This window comes from Lytechinus variegatus, chromosome 15 (genome assembly GCF_018143015.1).
Source record: "Lytechinus variegatus isolate NC3 chromosome 15, Lvar_3.0, whole genome shotgun sequence".
Taxonomy (NCBI): domain Eukaryota; kingdom Metazoa; phylum Echinodermata; class Echinoidea; order Temnopleuroida; family Toxopneustidae; genus Lytechinus; species Lytechinus variegatus.
Genome location: NC_054754.1, coordinates 13,577,897 through 13,597,201, shown reverse-complemented (window position 1 = coordinate 13,597,201; position 19,305 = coordinate 13,577,897). Strand labels below are relative to the sequence as shown.

Sequence of the window (19,305 nt, the reverse complement as noted above, 5' to 3'; positions counted from 1 at the left end):
CGCCTTCTGGAAGTGGTATCCTGAGCATCTGTGCTCATGAGATCATGAGTCCGCTAGAAGGTAAACATGTTAAAACGTTAACAAGTATTAAAATAGTGTCTTGACTTTTAGGACTCAGCATAATTTATTTAGTGTTGGTAGAAATCTACATTTTGAAGCAGTGGTACAAACTCAAATAGAAATAGTACTGGGGAGGTGGGAGAAACAGATTGTTGGAAGAAACAAAAATATTCAACATGATTCCTTGTCAATTCCAGGACAAATGTGATTGGTATATTTATTCCAATTTGTTTGAGTCCTCATCTAATAAAAGAAAATCCATTGATGATGTCTCGTCATATCCACTTTTAATTCATTATCCTCACCAGAGCACAAGGTCAACCTACATTTCCTCATATATTTTGATGTCAAACATATTCCAAAAATATTCTTTTTCGCGGTATGTACGTGTTAATAACTAAGTCCTCTGGGCATTCCTTTCGTCTCTTTTTTTCGTTTTCTCATCAGTTCACAGAGATGAATATCGTGGGAGGAAGACAGGGAAAATGTGTTTGGTGGCGTATCACATTATCACCGCAACATGTACTACGTGTTGTATAGCCTTGAGTGCCCCAGGGGTACATCGTAGCCCCCATTTTGTTCTTAACATCACACTCACCAGACAAGGACTTTGGAGTATAGGGATGAAAATAAAGGATGCAGTGCTTGCATTTCGAACGGAGCAGGGGTCGCCTGCAGTAGGGTTAAGATATATAAGTGTTTCGCTGAAGAGCGTGGGTGTTGATAGGGGGTCAAGATGCATGCATCTATCGCTTACTACCCTGTTGCCATCACAGATTCATTGATTCTACTTTTATAGAAGCGAGAGAGTGGAGAAGGTGAACTTTCCTCGTAGAGTTCCTCAATCATCTTATTCAGTCAAGCTCTGCATGGACACTAATTTCTAGATTGATTATCGTAAGGTCAGATTAATGTCACTCCAAATTTTAAATAGATGTCCTTAAATTAGAATTAACTCCATCAGTTTAAAGACTGGACAAGACACCTTTATCGGAAATTGTCTAATATGTTGAAAGTAAAAAGACATTTTATGAACGTCTCATCTGATTTCCGTGAGCTGGGCCTCGCTAAAGGGAGGTGGAGTGCGACACCCCTCTCCCCCTACTCTTGAATATCATCGGTAAATCTGCGCCACCCTCTTCGGTAAAATGAAGAAAAGGGGAGAGAAGGAGGAAAGGGGATGGAAGAATAAAAAAGAATGAATTGAATGAAAGAAAGAAGGAAACACAAAAGAAAAAGAAAGGGTAAAAAGTAGAAAGGAAAGAAAGGGCAAACAGAAAAAGGAAAAAGTACCTAAAAATGCTAGAATGGGACGGATTTTGAGGTAACCTGTATCGGAGTCTGAGATGATGTTTGTTGGGAAATGTCTATTGATTCAAGTACAGGACAGTTGGACTGACGCCTGTCGGAAAATTTATAAACTGTCGGGTCCCGAATGGCAGCTCCAACTGCTGTATGTACCTATTTTGCTCGTTTTGTTTTGCTTTTTGCTCGTTGCTTGTTTTGTACGTTCCACCATCATTGTCGGTAAATGTTAAATTGCACTTTTTATCGCAAACTTGTCGTAGAGCTGATCAAACGTTAACTCTAACTAAATAACGCCCCCAAAATGCTAATATTCGGTTTACAGAAAATTTATAGAAATCTGACGAAATGTGTTTTTTTCCAATCACATCATTTTTTATGAATTTTATTGTTTTCTAAATTTCTTATATATTTCTTGTTTTTCGACTAGCCCCTTTTTTATTGTTTTTTCAATTGAAATGGTCTGGGACATGATCAAGCTGAAATCATTTGATTATAATCAATAAAGAAAAATAATGATACATTTATGAAGTTTGGCTAAAAACACTAAATGTCATTGGATTTGTACACAAAAACACGTTCTATAGCAATTTTGGGTCTGCATGCACTTACTAAATGTTGCGTAATTTCTGAACTGCAAACCCGGGGGTCGCAATTTTGGTCTTGAAAGTTGCGGGAGACTTGAAAGTAAAAAGTCAGCAGATGACGCGGTAAAAAAAAATGCGCGGCGGATTTATCGTAAGAAATGTGGACGGAGGGCCGAATCAGCCCCTCCCATCTTATTAGAATTTAATCATTTGTATAGTATTTCAGCATTGTGAATTGTATTTCATCGAATTTCACAAAGCAAATTCACTGCACAATGACTATCAATCGAAAAATTATCAATTGTATTTCTAGCTCGCTTATATCGGTATACTTCACAAAATCTAAAACGAAAAAGGTATCACCCCACAATTGGCGGCGGAAGCCCCAAAATTAATTTAGGGGGGACCACAATTTTTTTTTTGACGAGCAAAAAAAAAGTTATCATAAAGGGGATTGTCCCCCAACTCAAATTTAGGGGGACAGGTCCCCCTGCCCTCCCCCCCCCCCCGCTTCCGCCGCCTTTGCACACCACTGATCATAACCATTTATAAGAAAGGAATGAGTAAACTTGTGATTAGTTTAGAAACTCTATGCCACAAATTTGAGCTCCGCATAAGACATGCAAGAAGAAGTGTTATGGTGTATTAAAAATATATATATATAACTTTCCGTCCTTAGATTGTGAAGTTAACACTTTTCCTTGGAATTTATTTGATTCATGAACAACCGTTTTACTTGGGCTGAAATTGTTTTTCCGTGAAATTTCTATACTAAGGCTTACTAAGTTTAAACTGCAGAGTTGCAGCATTGTCTGGGTAATTAGAAGTACATTGTGTGTTCTTCAAATTCATATAACTTATTTGTATATATTCGTAAATTCAATCTGCAGTCTTCGTCAGACAATTTCTTCATTTAACATTTACTGAAAAAAATATATATATATTGGGTACGATTTTAACCAGCACGAGGGGAATTATGTGTCCAACCAATTTGGGGCAGTATTTTACCCAATGCGGGAAGCATAATTGTCCAGTAAGGTTTAAAAGAATAAGCAGCAATTACTTTGGGATGGACAAAATTTTCATCAACAGTGGATAAATAAAAATGCCCAACAGATATGCCTAATGTTGGTTGGACACATAGTTACCCTTATGGAGCATTTTAACCAATATTTTTAGAGTGCATACTCCAATCCTTATCATCACAGCGACTCCATTGATACCGATTATAAAAAAAACATAGCGATAGTAATAATTACTCGGGATCGTTTGGTGTGGAATTGAAGTCGTTTGTCTGACTGCTCCATAAACTTTTTCATTCAGTGTTACCATCTTCCAACAAGATGTTTACTTACCTCTCCCGGACAAACTCGACTATTCGATTGATTGTCCTATCGAATGGCTTCTTATGGTATCGAATTGCATGTAATTAGCGTCACGAGAGGTGGGGCTATTTTGCACAGGTTGCGCCAAGGGCCAGACGGTAGCTATTAAGTTTATCGCACTTTGGTGTTCCTACACTTTTAGACTACCTGTGTAGCCACATTTATGTATAACGAAATTCTTACCTGTCGATAGCGATAGCCAGTAGTGAATTGATCGATACATAGAACGATGTAGCTTTCAAGTAGCCGACTGTCACGCACATTGCCTCGCCGAATGGCCACGTCTGGTGTAGGTAGTAGAAGAAGTTAAAGGGTGCCACGACCGCCGCCACTATGAAATCCGACAACGCGAGATTCCCGATGAGGAGGTTGGTCGTCGTGCGCATGCGTCGGAAGCGGTAGATGACGCAACAAAGGAGCAAATTCCCGATCCCGCAAACGGGTATCATGAGTGTGTAGCTCAAACCCAGTGCTGCTTTGGCCGCGGTGTGGACCCTTGGGAAGAGCTCGCTGTCATCGCTAGATGCTGAATCGTCCGAATAGTCATAGTGATCCTGAACGTGCGTGCTTGGGTTACTGAAGTCGCTGTAGATATGGGTCATATTCGTTGTTTTGTCGACGACAGGGTCATACATCGTGATGACAGTTTGCTTTGATCGCGACCGATGTTCTTCTCGCTTTGGTTCACACCTAAATGAGAACAGAAAACGACATTATTATTTCACCATCGTGATTAAGTATTATTTCTATCAACTCTGGATTAAATAATATCATATATAAGGGAAACTTTCAGATTATCTTTACAAACAGTAAGTCTTCTGCCAGGCCATATACATTTCTTTTCAGCCTCATACAAACACTATACTTGTAATTAAGCAGTAAATCTACAGTTTTCCCCTTAACGTATATCATATTATTTTAATAGCGTAACACTCAGTATCATTAACACAACAAAAAACTCCATCAAAATGTTATTTTTGCTCTCAAAGGTTATAGTTCGTAGGATACATGTCAAAGAGTCAAAACTATTGCTCCTCCCCCGTAACAAAAGTAAAACGTGCATTATATCTCGGAGACAATGGAAAAGTTCAGTAAGAAGAAGACAGATCCACCAACCGATCACAGTAGAACTCTGTATTTATTCTGTTAGTGGTGTACGCGAACGTGTGTACTTGATCCAAAACTATGACATTACTTGAAATTATAAAAAAAGGAACGTCCAGAATTGTTTTTCTTGAACCGGATGTTCCCCTGGATCCGCCACTGGTTATAGTGACAAAAAGGTGAAGACTCTCAGGTTTCAAATTGTGCCCCTGATAACCATGATAACATTTTTCATGGTGTGAGTAATATTTATGTTTTATCCTGAAGACAGTCTTTGACTACATTCAAAGTTTCATTTAATGATTGATTAATTAATTCATTTATTTTCTTTATGAAATTGGACAGGCCAATGCGCGAGCTAAGAAGAATCCCGGAAAATCACCAGGCTTTTATTTTCATCTCCTTGGCTCACTGATTATTGGTTACTGCGAATCATATACGCCATAATCGACAAAAGTTAATAAAGGGATTTATTCTTGATAAGGTCAACTTCCAGTAATGGGCGAACGATCATAACAGTCAGTAATAATATATATCATCTACGTGCAATTCGTATGATTCCAGCTAGGAGGTATAATATCATTTTGCGTTTCGATAAAAAGGTAATTAAGGACCCTACACTGGATTAAAACTGTTCATTTACTACATATCAAAGTAACACGAAAGAGGGTTAACCGAAAAGAAAGTTTAGGGGTACGATGGGTATGAACATGCCGGAATGACAAAAAAAGACTTGAAGGAATGAATGTTTGTTGTTTCATCATGACTTTATTCAAGTTCAAAGACACTGATATACTTGAAGAGACTAGGTCCACCTAACAAATGGCAGGTCAATGCATGGATAAATAATAATCCTTACTATAATTTGGCTAATCTTGTGTGTCCTTCCGTTTGTTTGAAGCAGCTTTTCTCCTTGGTTTTCCACTCAATGGAGCTGGATTTTTTCTAAACATGGTTAAATTGTTCACAGATTGTCATGAGGGGGGTTGTTTGTGGTATTTTGGTCGCATTATTTAAAGTTTTTTTTACAATTCGTAACTTTCTTTACTACTACTTTTTTGGGGGGCGGGCGAAAATATGTTTTGCCCCCCACTTTTTTGCTTTGGGGGGCGACTGCCCACCCCCCCCCCACTTCCGGCGCCTTTATGCTGGGGGGTCTAGATCTAATGTTTCTGCCCACTTTCATTAAAACATCCTTTATATTTAATCCTGTATTTTAACAGATTCAGCTACCTGCCACTCAATACTCCAAGGCCAAGCTGTGCCAGTGCTCTGTTGCACACAGTTCAGTGCATGGTTAGTATTTTGACGTAAGACATAATATTTATATTGAATGATTAATGCCGCAGTAAATCTAAATTCCAACATGTGATGAAGTTGTTTGGTTGAGTCTGATAATCAACTCAGTGCTGAGTTCCAAAACCCAAAATTAAAAATGTCTTAATAGATTTGCTATTAACCCTTTTATTTAAGGGCAAATTTGATCAGATTTTCTTCAGAACATTGGTAACACTGGCATTTTCTTTCTTTGCTACACACATTCAACAAAATTAATGTCTCTAAAATTCATTTACAAATATAAATGAACTATATTTAGTATTATGTTCGCCAATTCATATGTTAAACTTTATTTCTGTGTGATTAACAAAATACTAATGTAGTGTGATCGTAATAAACAAGCATTGGTAAAATGATTTTACAGACTGGAGCAACCTTTAATTTAAAAATTACAAACAACCACAGTCTAATGTATATTGTAAGGTACATGTGCAATGTACTTACATATTTATTTCTGACCCAATACATGTAATCATAACATTTCTATATCACAATAATTGCCTCTTGACTGCTTACTGAATACACCGTGTTCTAATACATTTTTCCATTTTATAGTTAGATTTGGATTTCAATCTGTAAGGATTATTGAAGTTCTTCCTCCAGTTCAACCCAAGATGCTTAACTTAATTGAACCTCCTATCTATATTGAAAGCGAAGTCTGCTATGAATCAGTTGTCTAAATATATTTCATCAATAGACTGCTTGGCTTTCAGTGTGAATAGGCAGTCTAGCTGTACATACAAGATTGTCACCCCCTCCCCCCACACACTTTGATAAAGAAAAATGACTCCTACCCCCTGTGCTGCCACGGGTAATTGCTGCTAGTAACAATAATAATCATAATAATAAAAAGAATAGGCATTTATATAGCGCCATCTATCCAGAAATATTCTATTCCGAGGCGCACAAGAAAAGAAAGAATGAGAAAATTTGGATGAGTGTCAAAGTGCCAATAACTAATACTGTTAGAAAAGATAAGATTTCAGTTTCGATTTGAAGGTCTCCAGTGATTGTATAATTCTTAAATTTAATGGCAAATTATTCCAGAGAAAAGGTGCTGAGGCAGAGAAAGCTAGTGCACCCGATATGCTACATGTGTCTTGGGAGTCTTAAGAAGTTGGTGGTGTGATGATCCCAGGCTACGAGCTGGTGCATGAGGCGTGACAAGGTCTTGTAGATATTTTGGTGCCAAACCATGCATTTAACACTTTCCAAGTGAGAAGAAGTATTTTAAATTCCATACGCTTCCGGTGTGGCAACAAATGTAACTTTTGGAGAATTGGTGAGATGTGTTGATATTTTGACGTACCAGTTAAAACCCTGGCAGCTGTATTCTGAGCATACTGAAGTTTATTAACATTGCGTGAGGTTATATTAAAAAGAAGAACATTTCCAACATCTAATCGAGATAGTACAAATGAGTGTATAAGCATATCAGCCGACTTATGGTCAAGGACTTTCCTAAATTAAGAGATTCTGCAGGCTAGCGTTCAAACTCACTTGACACTCCGTTTATTGACGATCAGCCATTCATTAAGTCTTTTGTTAACCATGCGATAACTTCTGTGGGAAACCGGTGAAAACATGTTTATGAAAACATGGGAAAAAACTTTGTTTTGAGGGAACATAATTTTGTTTAACTAATGACCATTTTTGGTGATTAAGGTATTAAATAAAAGAGCAGAAATTTGACTTTTTAGGCATGTGATTTTCTCTTTGAAATTCAGATACCCCCCGCCAAATGAGTTTTTGGTATCCTTTATTCAAATTGCTTTTGGTCACTCATGCGTGAATGGGGAATAATCTAAGTAATATCAAATGAAAGAGGAGATTCTAAGCTTTGCATTGGTAGGTCATTTGTCTATTGTATATGTGATTAACTTATGATAAATCATCGCTTAATCTCGGTTTCGTTTTTTCTGGGACGCACTTTAGTATACTGATTGATATATTTTCTTTACATGTACATCCATAGACATATTTTTGTCAAATACGACACCGAGATTTCGAACTGATGACAAGGCTTTAATCAAGGAGTCCCAAACCTGTATAGTCCGGTCCTTAATCAAATGACTTTGTGATTTAGAACTAATAATCAACAACTCTGTTTTACTTTCATTTAATTTCAACTTGTTTAGCATCCATGACCTCATATCATCTATTATATTTTGTAAACGAAGCCTGGCAGACAACTCAATAGCAGGGTCAGTTGGATCAAACGACACATACAACTGTGTATCATCGGCATACATATGAATGTTTATGCCATGTTTATGCGCAATTTTTGCCAGAGGGCTGGAATAGATGGCAAAAAACAACGGCCCGAGGACTGAACCTTGGGGCACTCCGAAAGGAAGTTTAACAGGAGACGACATATTTTCACTAATCGTGACAACCTGTGATCTATCATTACAAAACAAGTAACACGTATACCAATGTAGAAAATTATTTAGAGTAACATAAATGCAGGAAAATAATCAGTTAAAGCTTTTGTTAATATCACGTTGAAAAAAAATCCACTTAATCAATTTTCTGATTTAGAGTTGGATGTGTAAATGGAATTAATCAATTATTGCAGATAATTTGAAATGTACAGATAATATTATGAGAGGTGTTACCTATCCAGTTTTTATACGGTATCGTCTTAATTATAAAATGTTATTAATATTGTATACGGACGTGATCATTTTACGTTTTTGTGTATTCAGATCAACTTAATTAGCTGTTGACATCACAAAGTTAAGAAAGTAATATTAGTAAAGTACATTTGCTCTTAATACGCTAAAAAAAACATAACTAAGCAAATTATCTTAGGAGCTTTGGAATGGTTACGGGTCCAAGTGTCGTCCCTCCCCCCCCCCCCAGGTTCGCTCTTTTCTTGCGTGAAATATTGAAAAAGAGTAGAGTATGGCGAGTTTACAAAGGGTATGGAAAAATTCGGTTGGTCGGACTCTTGAGCTTGTTGTTCTGAAGAGATTTTTTTAGGCGGTGTTTATTATTCCACTCTACTAGGCTCCTTGTCCCGACTTCTATAGCGTAGAATGACACCGTGTACTCCTTTTCCTTGATATCCCTATAATGATCGAGTCATACTCTGTGACTTCCCTTTGGTGTGCATCATCAATGTTGGTTTCAAATTGTGATTGTTAATTCGGTGATAATTATCTCTCTGTTCTTCCCATAAAATTACTAAATCTGCGCACAAAGTGGTTGTGAGGATGTGGGGAGTTATGGTGCCCCCGGCGATTGAATGCCCTTTGAAGTCAATATAAATATTCCCGTTAGTCAAATTTTCAAGAAATGTTTTGTGCATGAATCTCAAAACGTTATTATGACGCCACTCATATCTCTCCAGGAAGACTGGGCAATTTAAGAGTAAATGATGGAGGGTACCTGTGGTCCCAGGGCAGAATATACATTTATCATTTAGGCCTTTATCCCCAGGTATGCAAGTTTGTATAAGAAGGCAGAGTCAATACATGCATTAACAACAAAACTTAGAACTCGTTTTGGGAGATTTAATAGATTTCTAAGTTAGGTTTTCATTTTCCAGTAACAACAAGGAGGCAAATTTTCCCTGGACCAAGAGTGGCTCCACTCTATCAGACCAATATCTAACTGTGTCTTCCTCTGTTATCTTCTTAACAGTTTTCTTCACAGTATGCAATGGACTAGTCTCAACATTGATAGCATTTTCAACTCTACGATGGGTTTCGTTACATTGTACGACATTTGATGTTTACGTGGCCATTGTGACTCTCTTTCAATAGCAAAGTCAATCGCTTGATTAACTACTGAATCCGCTTTAATACCTTGGTCACATTTGCTCTACGGCGGTCGTACAGCGAGTCGAAAACAGCCGTTTTATTAGTTTTGATTCAAACCACCTATTTGTAGATGTTACAAAGAAATGTTGAAACGGCTGTTTTCGACTCGCCGTACGGCTGCAAACGTGATCTGCTAAAAGTGGATTGGCGGTAAATGTCGGGGAGTCTAGGGATATTCCCGACCTTGGAGAACCTGAACGCTTATCTGCGACGGTAGTTGATTTTGGAAGAGACTTTTGGGCCCGTCGTCATGGTCGTAAAACTCTGTCCTGCAATGCAAACTGTGTGTCAATCTGCGTTTCGTGTGCAAAATTCTGGTTGCTACTATGGAAACAGCGATATATCCGATTTAGGACGACTTTCAAAAGCCACATTTGGTTCCTCCCAGATCTCTAGAGGCCGCTCGGGGGCCCACTTCCATTGAAGAGTGGATACCAGGCTTGACCACGCATAAAAAGGGAAAGAATGGGCAAGTACCTTACGCATAGGCCAATGTAACGTTATAAGGGTGTCAAAAACGATGTTTAAAATACTGAAAAGGAGGATATTTTTTCATTACTTGAAGGGTTTCACAAGCTAAATACTTGTTAAGAGATGCATTTTCATAATCTGGAAAAGCCTTGCCTCCACTGATTAGGGTGCTTTTCGAAACTGTATGGTCGTGCCTGGTATCCACTCATCAATGGAAGTGGTCCCCCCGGGAATTCGAATCTAATCCCTCATTTCTGGGGAAAGTAAAACGTAATGCCCATTACATTGTGTGCTAGAGGCATATCGTTTGTGTAGGAGTAAACAAAAGAAAAAACCCACAAATTCGGCTGGTACGTGTTAAGACGTATACATGCTGTGTACATGATCAACACATGTGAAATTGTTTCGGCTGGAGAGGTGATTTGACCCATGGAATCAATTGCCATCAATAATCCACATTAAATGCAATATCGATTCGATGGACTGTAGTGATCTTTATCTACGCCTTAATTCAGTAACTTTTTCCTCACTCAACATGTACTCAATTTGTTTGAAAACCACTTTCTTATCCATGGCATAATCTATATAGGTCCTGCATTTCGAATATCTCCAGCCATCGGTCGTAATGTGCATGCATGCGGATGTCGCGGGAAATAATTTTGCACACAAAAAGCAGATCTGTATGGCCTGTAACCCCCTGTAATTAAAGCTTAGCACTGATTGTAGAGCAGTTTTCTACGTTTGATTCTATTGACTACAATGCACAATCAATCTTAAAATCAAGCGTATGATTTAGCGTTAACTTTTGTGTTAGGGGACCCTAATATTAGCGTCCGTGAGGATTGCGAAAGGTGGCTATTGAGACCTTGAGGTAAGCATGGTAAGTGGACCATAGCAATGTTGGCACATCGAGAAGGGATACCTAACCATTTTTTCAAGTATTTATTGGTTAGCACGTCGAGTTTATATAAATGGGTCTTTTGTAAAGTATGAACTGTGAGCAAAACGCGGATAGAATTGAGTACGTATCGTGAGTAAATGGCAACTTTAAACTCAGGACGTACGGATAATTCGTCTACTCTTTGGATTCTGTCAGCAATTTCCTTATGGACAAAATCATATACTTCAGCTGGTTTGCCACTGAAACAGATATCCCCAACATATATGCGGCTTTTCTCTGATTGAACGAATACTTTCTGTGCCGATTGAGAACTTGATTTCTTTCGGGGTACGTCCAGAGATTGACAGAGTGCAACATTTGGCAGGTTTTAATTTGAGTCCCATCGACGATGTGTATGAATGTAACTAATCAATTATCTTTTGATTTTGTACTTTATTATTGGTTATTAAATTAAAATCATCAGCGTACGGGGTTGTTATGATCCTGGTTCCATTCAGGTCATATCCGTATCCATTGAAGAGGTTGCTTCAACAAAATATTTCGGTCTCATATGAGACAACAATTTATCTTCGAAAACACACATTGATTCTATATGCCGTACAATCTCACCTATATTTGTTTTATTAATAAGGTCAAGTTTTTTCTCCCAACTTCCTCCCTAAATATGCTTTATTCATCATCAATTTTACCCTTTCTAAACTACGGGATAATTGTCTGGGGAAATACACATACATCATATCTAGAAAGAATATTACTTTTACAGAAAAGGACATTGCGTGTTACTTAAACATGTCTTGAAGATCCCAGACAGACCAACTGTTTGTTGACAATAAAATTTTAAAAGTAAAAACATCATATCAATATAACTTTGGTCAATTCATGTATCAATTGAACAATATGCTACCATCAATATTTGATTCTAAATTTAACAAAAACAAAGCTATCCATAAATACCCTACACGTCAATCCGATGAATTTCATTCACCTCTACCCCGGAAAATTCTTGCCAAATCAATCTTTACTTTCGAATGCCCTCGACTCTGGGCACTCTTAATAATACTATCAAAGATTCCCCAAGCCTAAATTATTTTAGATTTAAGTTTTGAATTAATTTTTAAAATACTCCTTAGTTTATTTAACCTTTCATCACTCATACATTATATTTGTTCATATATACTCAGCATTACGAACCGTGACTTATTATATTGTTGTTTTCCTGTTGATCCGTAATATTCGCTGTGAGTGCCAGGGCAAAAATCTGGAGACTATTGATCGCGCTTTATATTTTCATTTTCTATTTCCTTTTTCCTTTTTTTAAACTATACATTCAAATGGATTCATGCTCAAATTTCAAATGTTGTATTTGTGTTTTGTTTATATTGTTCATATGAATATGTAATCGGAGGCTGCATTCTACAAGCTTCGCTTTTTAGCAGCCCTTCCGTTTCCGACCTGATACATGGTTATCTTGATTATTATACATATTAAGTTTCCTTGTTTTATTGATTATAATTATATCAAGATGTATGTAACAAAACTTATGGTAAATGATTGTTGGAAATGGAAAATAAATGAAATTAAATGAAATCCCAGGCTATCTTTCATTTGACCAAGGTATTCAATGAGGGGGTTAGAACATGACAAGAAGATGATAGGTGAAAGGGGATCTCCCTGGAACACAACTTTTTTTAACATAAATGTTTCAGATGGCCATTTATTGCCTTTGACATTACCTTGCAATCTACCACATAGATTACAAATGTACACTTAAAGAGTATTAGGCACATGAAATCGAGGTAAGGAATGGAAAATTAGCTCGTGAGATACACTTCCAAAAGCATCAGCTAAATCAAAGAACGTGGCATAGACTGCAGTACGTTTCCTAGCTTTAATATGTGACATTATTTCATGTAGGACTTGTGTTCCACGCAACCATCGATACCATTAATAAATACCTTCTAAACGTTTTAGTCAATGTAATCATTTGTAGTCAAGTAGTCAACTAAACGATTTGCTAGTAATTGATGGAAAACTGTACTTACACAAGAAGTTAACGAGATCATTCTGAAATTTTCTGGTGCATTGGTATCCCCGCCCTTGTGTAAAAGCGTTACTTGGCAACGGGACCAGCTCTTAATGTCCTTATAATGTCCCAGTCCTTTGTAAAAATAATAACCAAAAATATCAGCTCGCGCTTCGCACTCGCGTCATTCATTAAGTGTGATCCACATCCACTTCAAAAATTTTCTACACAGTACTTGAAATAGTGTTTAAATTGACCCTTTTCAGATCGTGATATCAAATGTTTTTAGCTCGCTTGCATTATTGATTTTCATGATTTCAAAAATGTATTCAGAATGCCCATATTCTAGGTCTAAATCTAAAACATGCGCATGCACGTTTATTGAGATAGCCTGTATGTTCTTTATTCAAAATAATTATGCTTAAATTACCCAGTTTCAGATCAGAATATCAATAATTGTCTGCTCGCGCTTCACGCTCGCATCATTAATAATACCCATTAACCACATATTCATGATTTACAAAATATGAATAGAGTGTTTCGCTTTTAGGTCTAAAATCTCAACATTCCTCCGCTCACGCTTCGCGCTTGCATCAATTGCTTAGTTACATACCTATCCCATTTATGATAACAAAAAGTGCTTAGAATGTCCATTTTTCAGGTTGGAATGTCAAAAGGTTTTAGCTCGCGTTTCGTGCTCCCATTATTGAAATATGTACCGTATTCGTGGGTAGCTGTAAACAGTCCTTTACATGTACCTTTCCGATCATGTTAGAACATTTATTAAAAATTTCTGCTCAAGCTTGGCGTTCGCAGTAATTATCTAGTTACATATACACATCTTGTTCAGGATCACAGACATTGCCCAGAATTTTTAATTTTCAGGACAAAAATACATGAAAGATGAAAAAATCGCTGGCGCTTCGCGCTCGCACTTTTTATATAGGGCTTATGAGATTATTTCATATTTATGTTGTTTTATAAGAATAAAGCTAAGAAGTGACTGATCGGGGAAAATATAGGTGACACATACACACACAGAAAAAAAAATCCCCCCTCCTCCTGAAAAAGAGAGGACCCCCCCCCGGAAAAAAAATCCTAGCTACGCCACTGTGTTGGAAGCGTGTGTGCGAGGGTGGGTGTGTTTGGGTGAGTATATCCCATTTTCACATCACCCATCAATACCACACGAGCATTTTGTCACTTGTTTTTCTGCGAAATTACATTACGATTTGTTTTAAGGTTCAAGAACAAGTTTGAATATGATGGATGACGGAGGCCTCGAATGCATTTTTACTTTCAACCATGTTTTGTGGCCTCGAGCCACTCCGTTACTTTAGCTATCTGCTATCCATTATTGCCTGTGGAACAGAAGAAGTAATTACTGGAGCGGATCTTTTCTATTTTCGACTATGGAGGGGAGAAAATGCAGATATTTTTAGATGGGGTTCATGTAGCATCTTGCATCTGTAAATTTTGGTTTAATATCACTGTTAATTAGCCTGAAGAAGTAGCGTTTTTTTAGAACTTGCTTAGGTATATTGGGTGAAAATTACCTATCATAATGAGCGTAATAGTTTAAGTTTAGGTAAGGGTAAGAAGTGGAGCAGCATTTCATATTCATAATACATATTATTCTACATGTATATTTCTTCAAATTACTGGTAGAATAAAATGATCGAATGTAACAAGATGATTGTCATACCAGTGTAACTTATGCCAATTAATCATCTTTATCAAAAAGATATACTATGATTTTCAAATAACACTTTATTTCGTTTTTTATTATGTACAGTAAAAGTGTGAAATCATTTTGAAAATAAAATGAAGATGCACATGATAATGAGAAGGTATTGACATTACTCGTGTTAAATAAAATTTAATATCAAAGTTTTCATAAATACAATTTTGGGTCGAGTTTGTGATAGGCATTTGTCCTTGATCGCTTTTGTTACAAAAAGCAAACTTAATGGAATTCAAATGTGGTGTTCAATCATTTATCAATGGTGGAAAGTGTCAAGAGTGTTACATTGGCTATCTGAATTATTTAGAAATTACCACTTGCAATCCGAATAATGAAAATAATACTTTAATCACATGTCATATCAAAACTTGAAAGAGGATCATTTCGTAGGGTATTTGAAAAACAAAGTAACGACTGAAATAATGCGTTAGGATTTAGATTTTTTTAAATGGTGTAATACAAACACACCAATTTCGATAGTGTAAAGTGCTGCACGCAGCCCTCTGTTAACACCTGTGGTGCATTTTTAACACCATGATCTTTTGCATAAAATAAATATATCAGCAAAGTTTCATTAAAAATGTTTGGCAGTATAGTAACTCGCCAAACTACGTCAGAAAGTACAACTGAAATTCTCTGAAGGTATGAAATTCTCAAACCTTTTCCCTCCAAGCATATTACCATTCTCATTGGATTTTAACCAGAAATAAAAACCTCATCTCCTGAACAAAAGAAATATAGTAAGTTCAGAACTCGTCGTTTTTCTCATTAAGGTAATCGGTAATTTAAGGAGGGCAATTTGGCAGCGATTGTGTTTCCTTTTAAGATTGATTCGTGGTAGACTAGCCCTAAGGTGTCTATATTCCATTTTATGTAACGGGGGACAAAAAAATATGACTCCTTTCCAGAGGATCTAATTTGGTAAAATGGATTTTTCGTATTTCAACCTCTCCCATCGCAATGTCCCACTTCCAAGATGTATACCTTCACGGGCTTAGAAGGTAACAGAAGAAGAATCAGCGTCGTCATCGTGGCCATTATCATAAGCGATAAGGTTGCACATTATATACTTTGCCTAAAAAAGATACTGGTTTGCGGCTGGCTGTCAGAAGCATTGTCGGCGGTTTTAAACAAGGTCTGTACACATTTTAAAATGAAATGTACCATTAATAAAGTTCTTTGTAGGATGCTCCAGGCTGTAGATATCTATATCCCAATAGATAGAGTAAAATTCACAGAGCAAAATCGGATAAACAAATAACGAAGTTACTAAAATTCAACTATTCGCACAATTTTGGTGAAACAGTTCTGAACATGTCTTCATTAATATTCATTAGATGGGCTGATGCTGTCATATCCCCAATGGTTCTTTTGTATTTAGTTATATGAAATTACATGAAATTAGGTTGATTCAAAACTTTTCTACCAAGAACTAAAACAATTGGATTGACAAGTGATTAAGTGCATAAGATATTTCTTGCTGCAACTTATTTCATCATAATGGAGACATATCATTTACACATTTACAAAAAAATGAATAAATTATGATTTCACGTAATAACCTAAGAAAAAGGAAAGTGGGGATGTGACATCATCAGCTCACCAAATATATATATATAAACTGGTGATAGAAAGTTAATGAACTGTGAACCACACCACAAACTGCCATGCTGAGTGTTGAATGTCAATACTACCACTACTATGTAGGGCAATCCCAGAGAAACAAACTTTACCGAATGTATTTTTTCTTTACCTGACTTCCGAAGTAGATATCTATAAAATTTCAGAAAATGAACACCTGTTAATGTGTTTATTTTCTGGTGGGGTTATAACTAAGTTTTATCACCACTATATATCTATTGTTCCCCCCCCCCCACCCAAAAAAATAATGATAGTAACATTAATAATCAAATATAAAAGTTAAATATATTTGAGATTGCGCTAACCTTATCCAATGAAATATAAACAATGAAATAAATGGATTTGAGGGGTTAGCTTTTATTTCTTCATTACCGATCGATACTTGAATGCCCTTTCCCCCAATTAATCACTTTCTTGATCTCCTTTTACGACAAAATACCACACGTTAGCGACAATTTCCAAAAAGAAATTTTATGGACAGCTGAAAAAAAGCAATACTTTAAAATATAGAATAAGTGGAACGCTGAAAATATTACTAATAATATATCATTTATCAACATAGAGTTTTGGGCAATTTTGTTTTAAGATTCTCCATCTTTTCATACTGTCATACAAACACACGAAATACATTCATATTTAAAATTCTGTTTTGACGACATATGGCAGTGTTAGTATACCACCTGCTTCGTTACCAACATATCAATCACAATCAACCGTTTAATGTATTTGATTATTGCAGCTTTAAGTATTACAAAATCATCAATAGGCGTTTTAAAACCAACGCATTTCGTGTCTATTAAACTAGTGATTGATTATATTACTATTTTTCTCTTGGGGAAACAAATAAACAGAAGAGGGTGATCATAAGATATTTAGAACTTTTTATTAGATGAAATCGACCTGGAGTGAAAAATAACGGACTGTGTTGACGTTAGAATCCCTGATACACTACATTTTTGGGGAAGGGGGAACGGTCTACATTGCAATGACTTTGTGTAAGCAGATTTAGACATTCCCTTTAAAGCAGTTTCAATAATTCAAATGCGTTTTCGATTTACAAAGCGTGTAACATATAAAATGAAAATGCCCTGTGCGTTGTTTCCCCCAAAATAAAATATCAAGTCAAGAAAGACACGTCCTAACTCATTCATTATATTGAACTACTTGGCCATCGGCAATCCTTTGCAAACTGAAAATTAACTATTATTAATTTCGATCAAAACGACAAAAAATACTTTTTTTCAGATGACCTATTTCTAGCTGAAAGAAATAGCTAATTTACAAACATTTTCTAATACGATCCGACTTGTCTTCGGATTTTGATGAGATTCATTATACAGTAATATTTTGATCTTCTCTCTCTCTCTTTTGTTCTCGTAAGATGAAAAATGAAACAAGACTTCCCATCAATGGGAGATCAGTTAGTCGGTGAAGACAAGGCGAGTTTTAGCCCCAAGCACCGGGTAAGTGTCCCGTTAATTAGGAGCGAAGGTGGCTAAATTGATCAAGTATCGACATTGTAATAAGCCTCGAGATAAAACAGATACGATGCAAAGTATGTCGGAGTCACAATGACTGCTTTCAAGACAGTGACTTCTTAAGTCTGATTTATTCTCATCTTATTCAGAAGCAAAGAACTTAATATTTGCCAATACATTGATAGAGGCGAGGTAACTCAAATCATATTAAGTAATGAACTTAGAAAAGCGTTGGTCTTTATTTAAATTGCACGTTTAACGCCACGGGGACATTATGTGGTGTGGATTAGACGGGGTGAATTTATCAGAGATAAAAGCAAACGTCCACAATGAAACACAAACATTATAATATGATTCATATTACTAAAAGGAAGTAAAAAGCGATACAGTTCCAAGCGATTGAAAGCAAAGTATTAGAGGCAATTATATCCGTCAAGGAATTTATCAGAGCGCAATCTTGTATCAAAACAAAATTGGTATAAGAGTTTTAATGAAAAGAAGGATAAATTAGTTGATATTACCTTTGGCTGTTGACGATTATCTTTTCCCGTTAACGACAAAATACTCCCAGGATTCGGTAAGAAGACGAACGCTCCGACTTTTGCAATTTACTCACTTATTCCTTGTGCCACACATGTGATCAGACGATGGTCAGTTTATTGAAGATCTGAAGCTGGTTCCCAAGACGTGTGCACAACATTCAGAGGATTACCCTTCAGCTATTCAAGTGTGCCGCCCAAGCAAATCGAAAATCTTAGCAGTGGCTCAACTCCACATAATATTTCACTATAAGCTTACCCGCGAAAAGAAAATCCCTCTCCTCTGTCTCTCTCCTCTCTCTCTCTCCAAACAAAGAGTGGTGTTGGTTGGAGAAATGTAATTGGGGAAATATCATACCTCGACCAATCCACGGAGATGACCGTCCCGAGAGTCAGGTGAACTTTTTTGCTTGATTGTTGGTGCCGTGATGCGGACAACTTGTAGGAGTTATCTTCCCGCGCTTCGTGTGACTCGCTTGTCGGACGCCAATTATGGAAGATGCGCTCATTGGGGGAGGGTTCTTATACTCTAGCGGTACGCCATCAGACAGTGATGGGTCAGTGACTCTCTTGTGGTGCGCAGAAATTTAGGATAGTCGAGTTGGCTGATCTTTTAGGGTTTCAAACCAACAATTCATCGTTACAGCCTCCAGTCAAGTCGTTCATTCTATGCGGGAATACTTTGACGCATCTTTCTTTTTCACACTGATTGGACCTCAAGTGTAAACCATTAACAATCCCACAACTCGCGTCATCAAATTTATGATCGGAATCTTGTTATTCTGAATAGATACAAGATGTTGCATGGTCCGTAGAACCGGGGAATAGGGGCAACAGTCCCCACATTATTTTATTACCATGTAAAAAAAACCGTAAAACTTACATTAATTTTGATAATAATT

General features: G+C 36.8%; 1 protein-coding gene across 1 annotated transcript in view; it reads right to left on the bottom strand.

Moving 5' to 3' along the window:
- LOC121429216 (prokineticin receptor 2-like) overlaps positions 1-18,978 on the bottom strand; it is a 48,062-nt gene extending 29,084 nt beyond the window's left edge. Inside the window, exons 1-2 of the mRNA XM_041626175.1 lie at positions 18,386-18,978; positions 3,521-4,027 (exon numbers count right to left, since the gene is read on the bottom strand). Of these exons, the coding sequence (XP_041482109.1) occupies positions 3,521-3,972 (452 nt within the window). The 5' untranslated portion in view covers positions 3,973-4,027; positions 18,386-18,978. The remainder of the gene's footprint in view (positions 1-3,520; positions 4,028-18,385) is intronic.
- Positions 18,979-19,305: the final 327 nt, after the last annotated feature.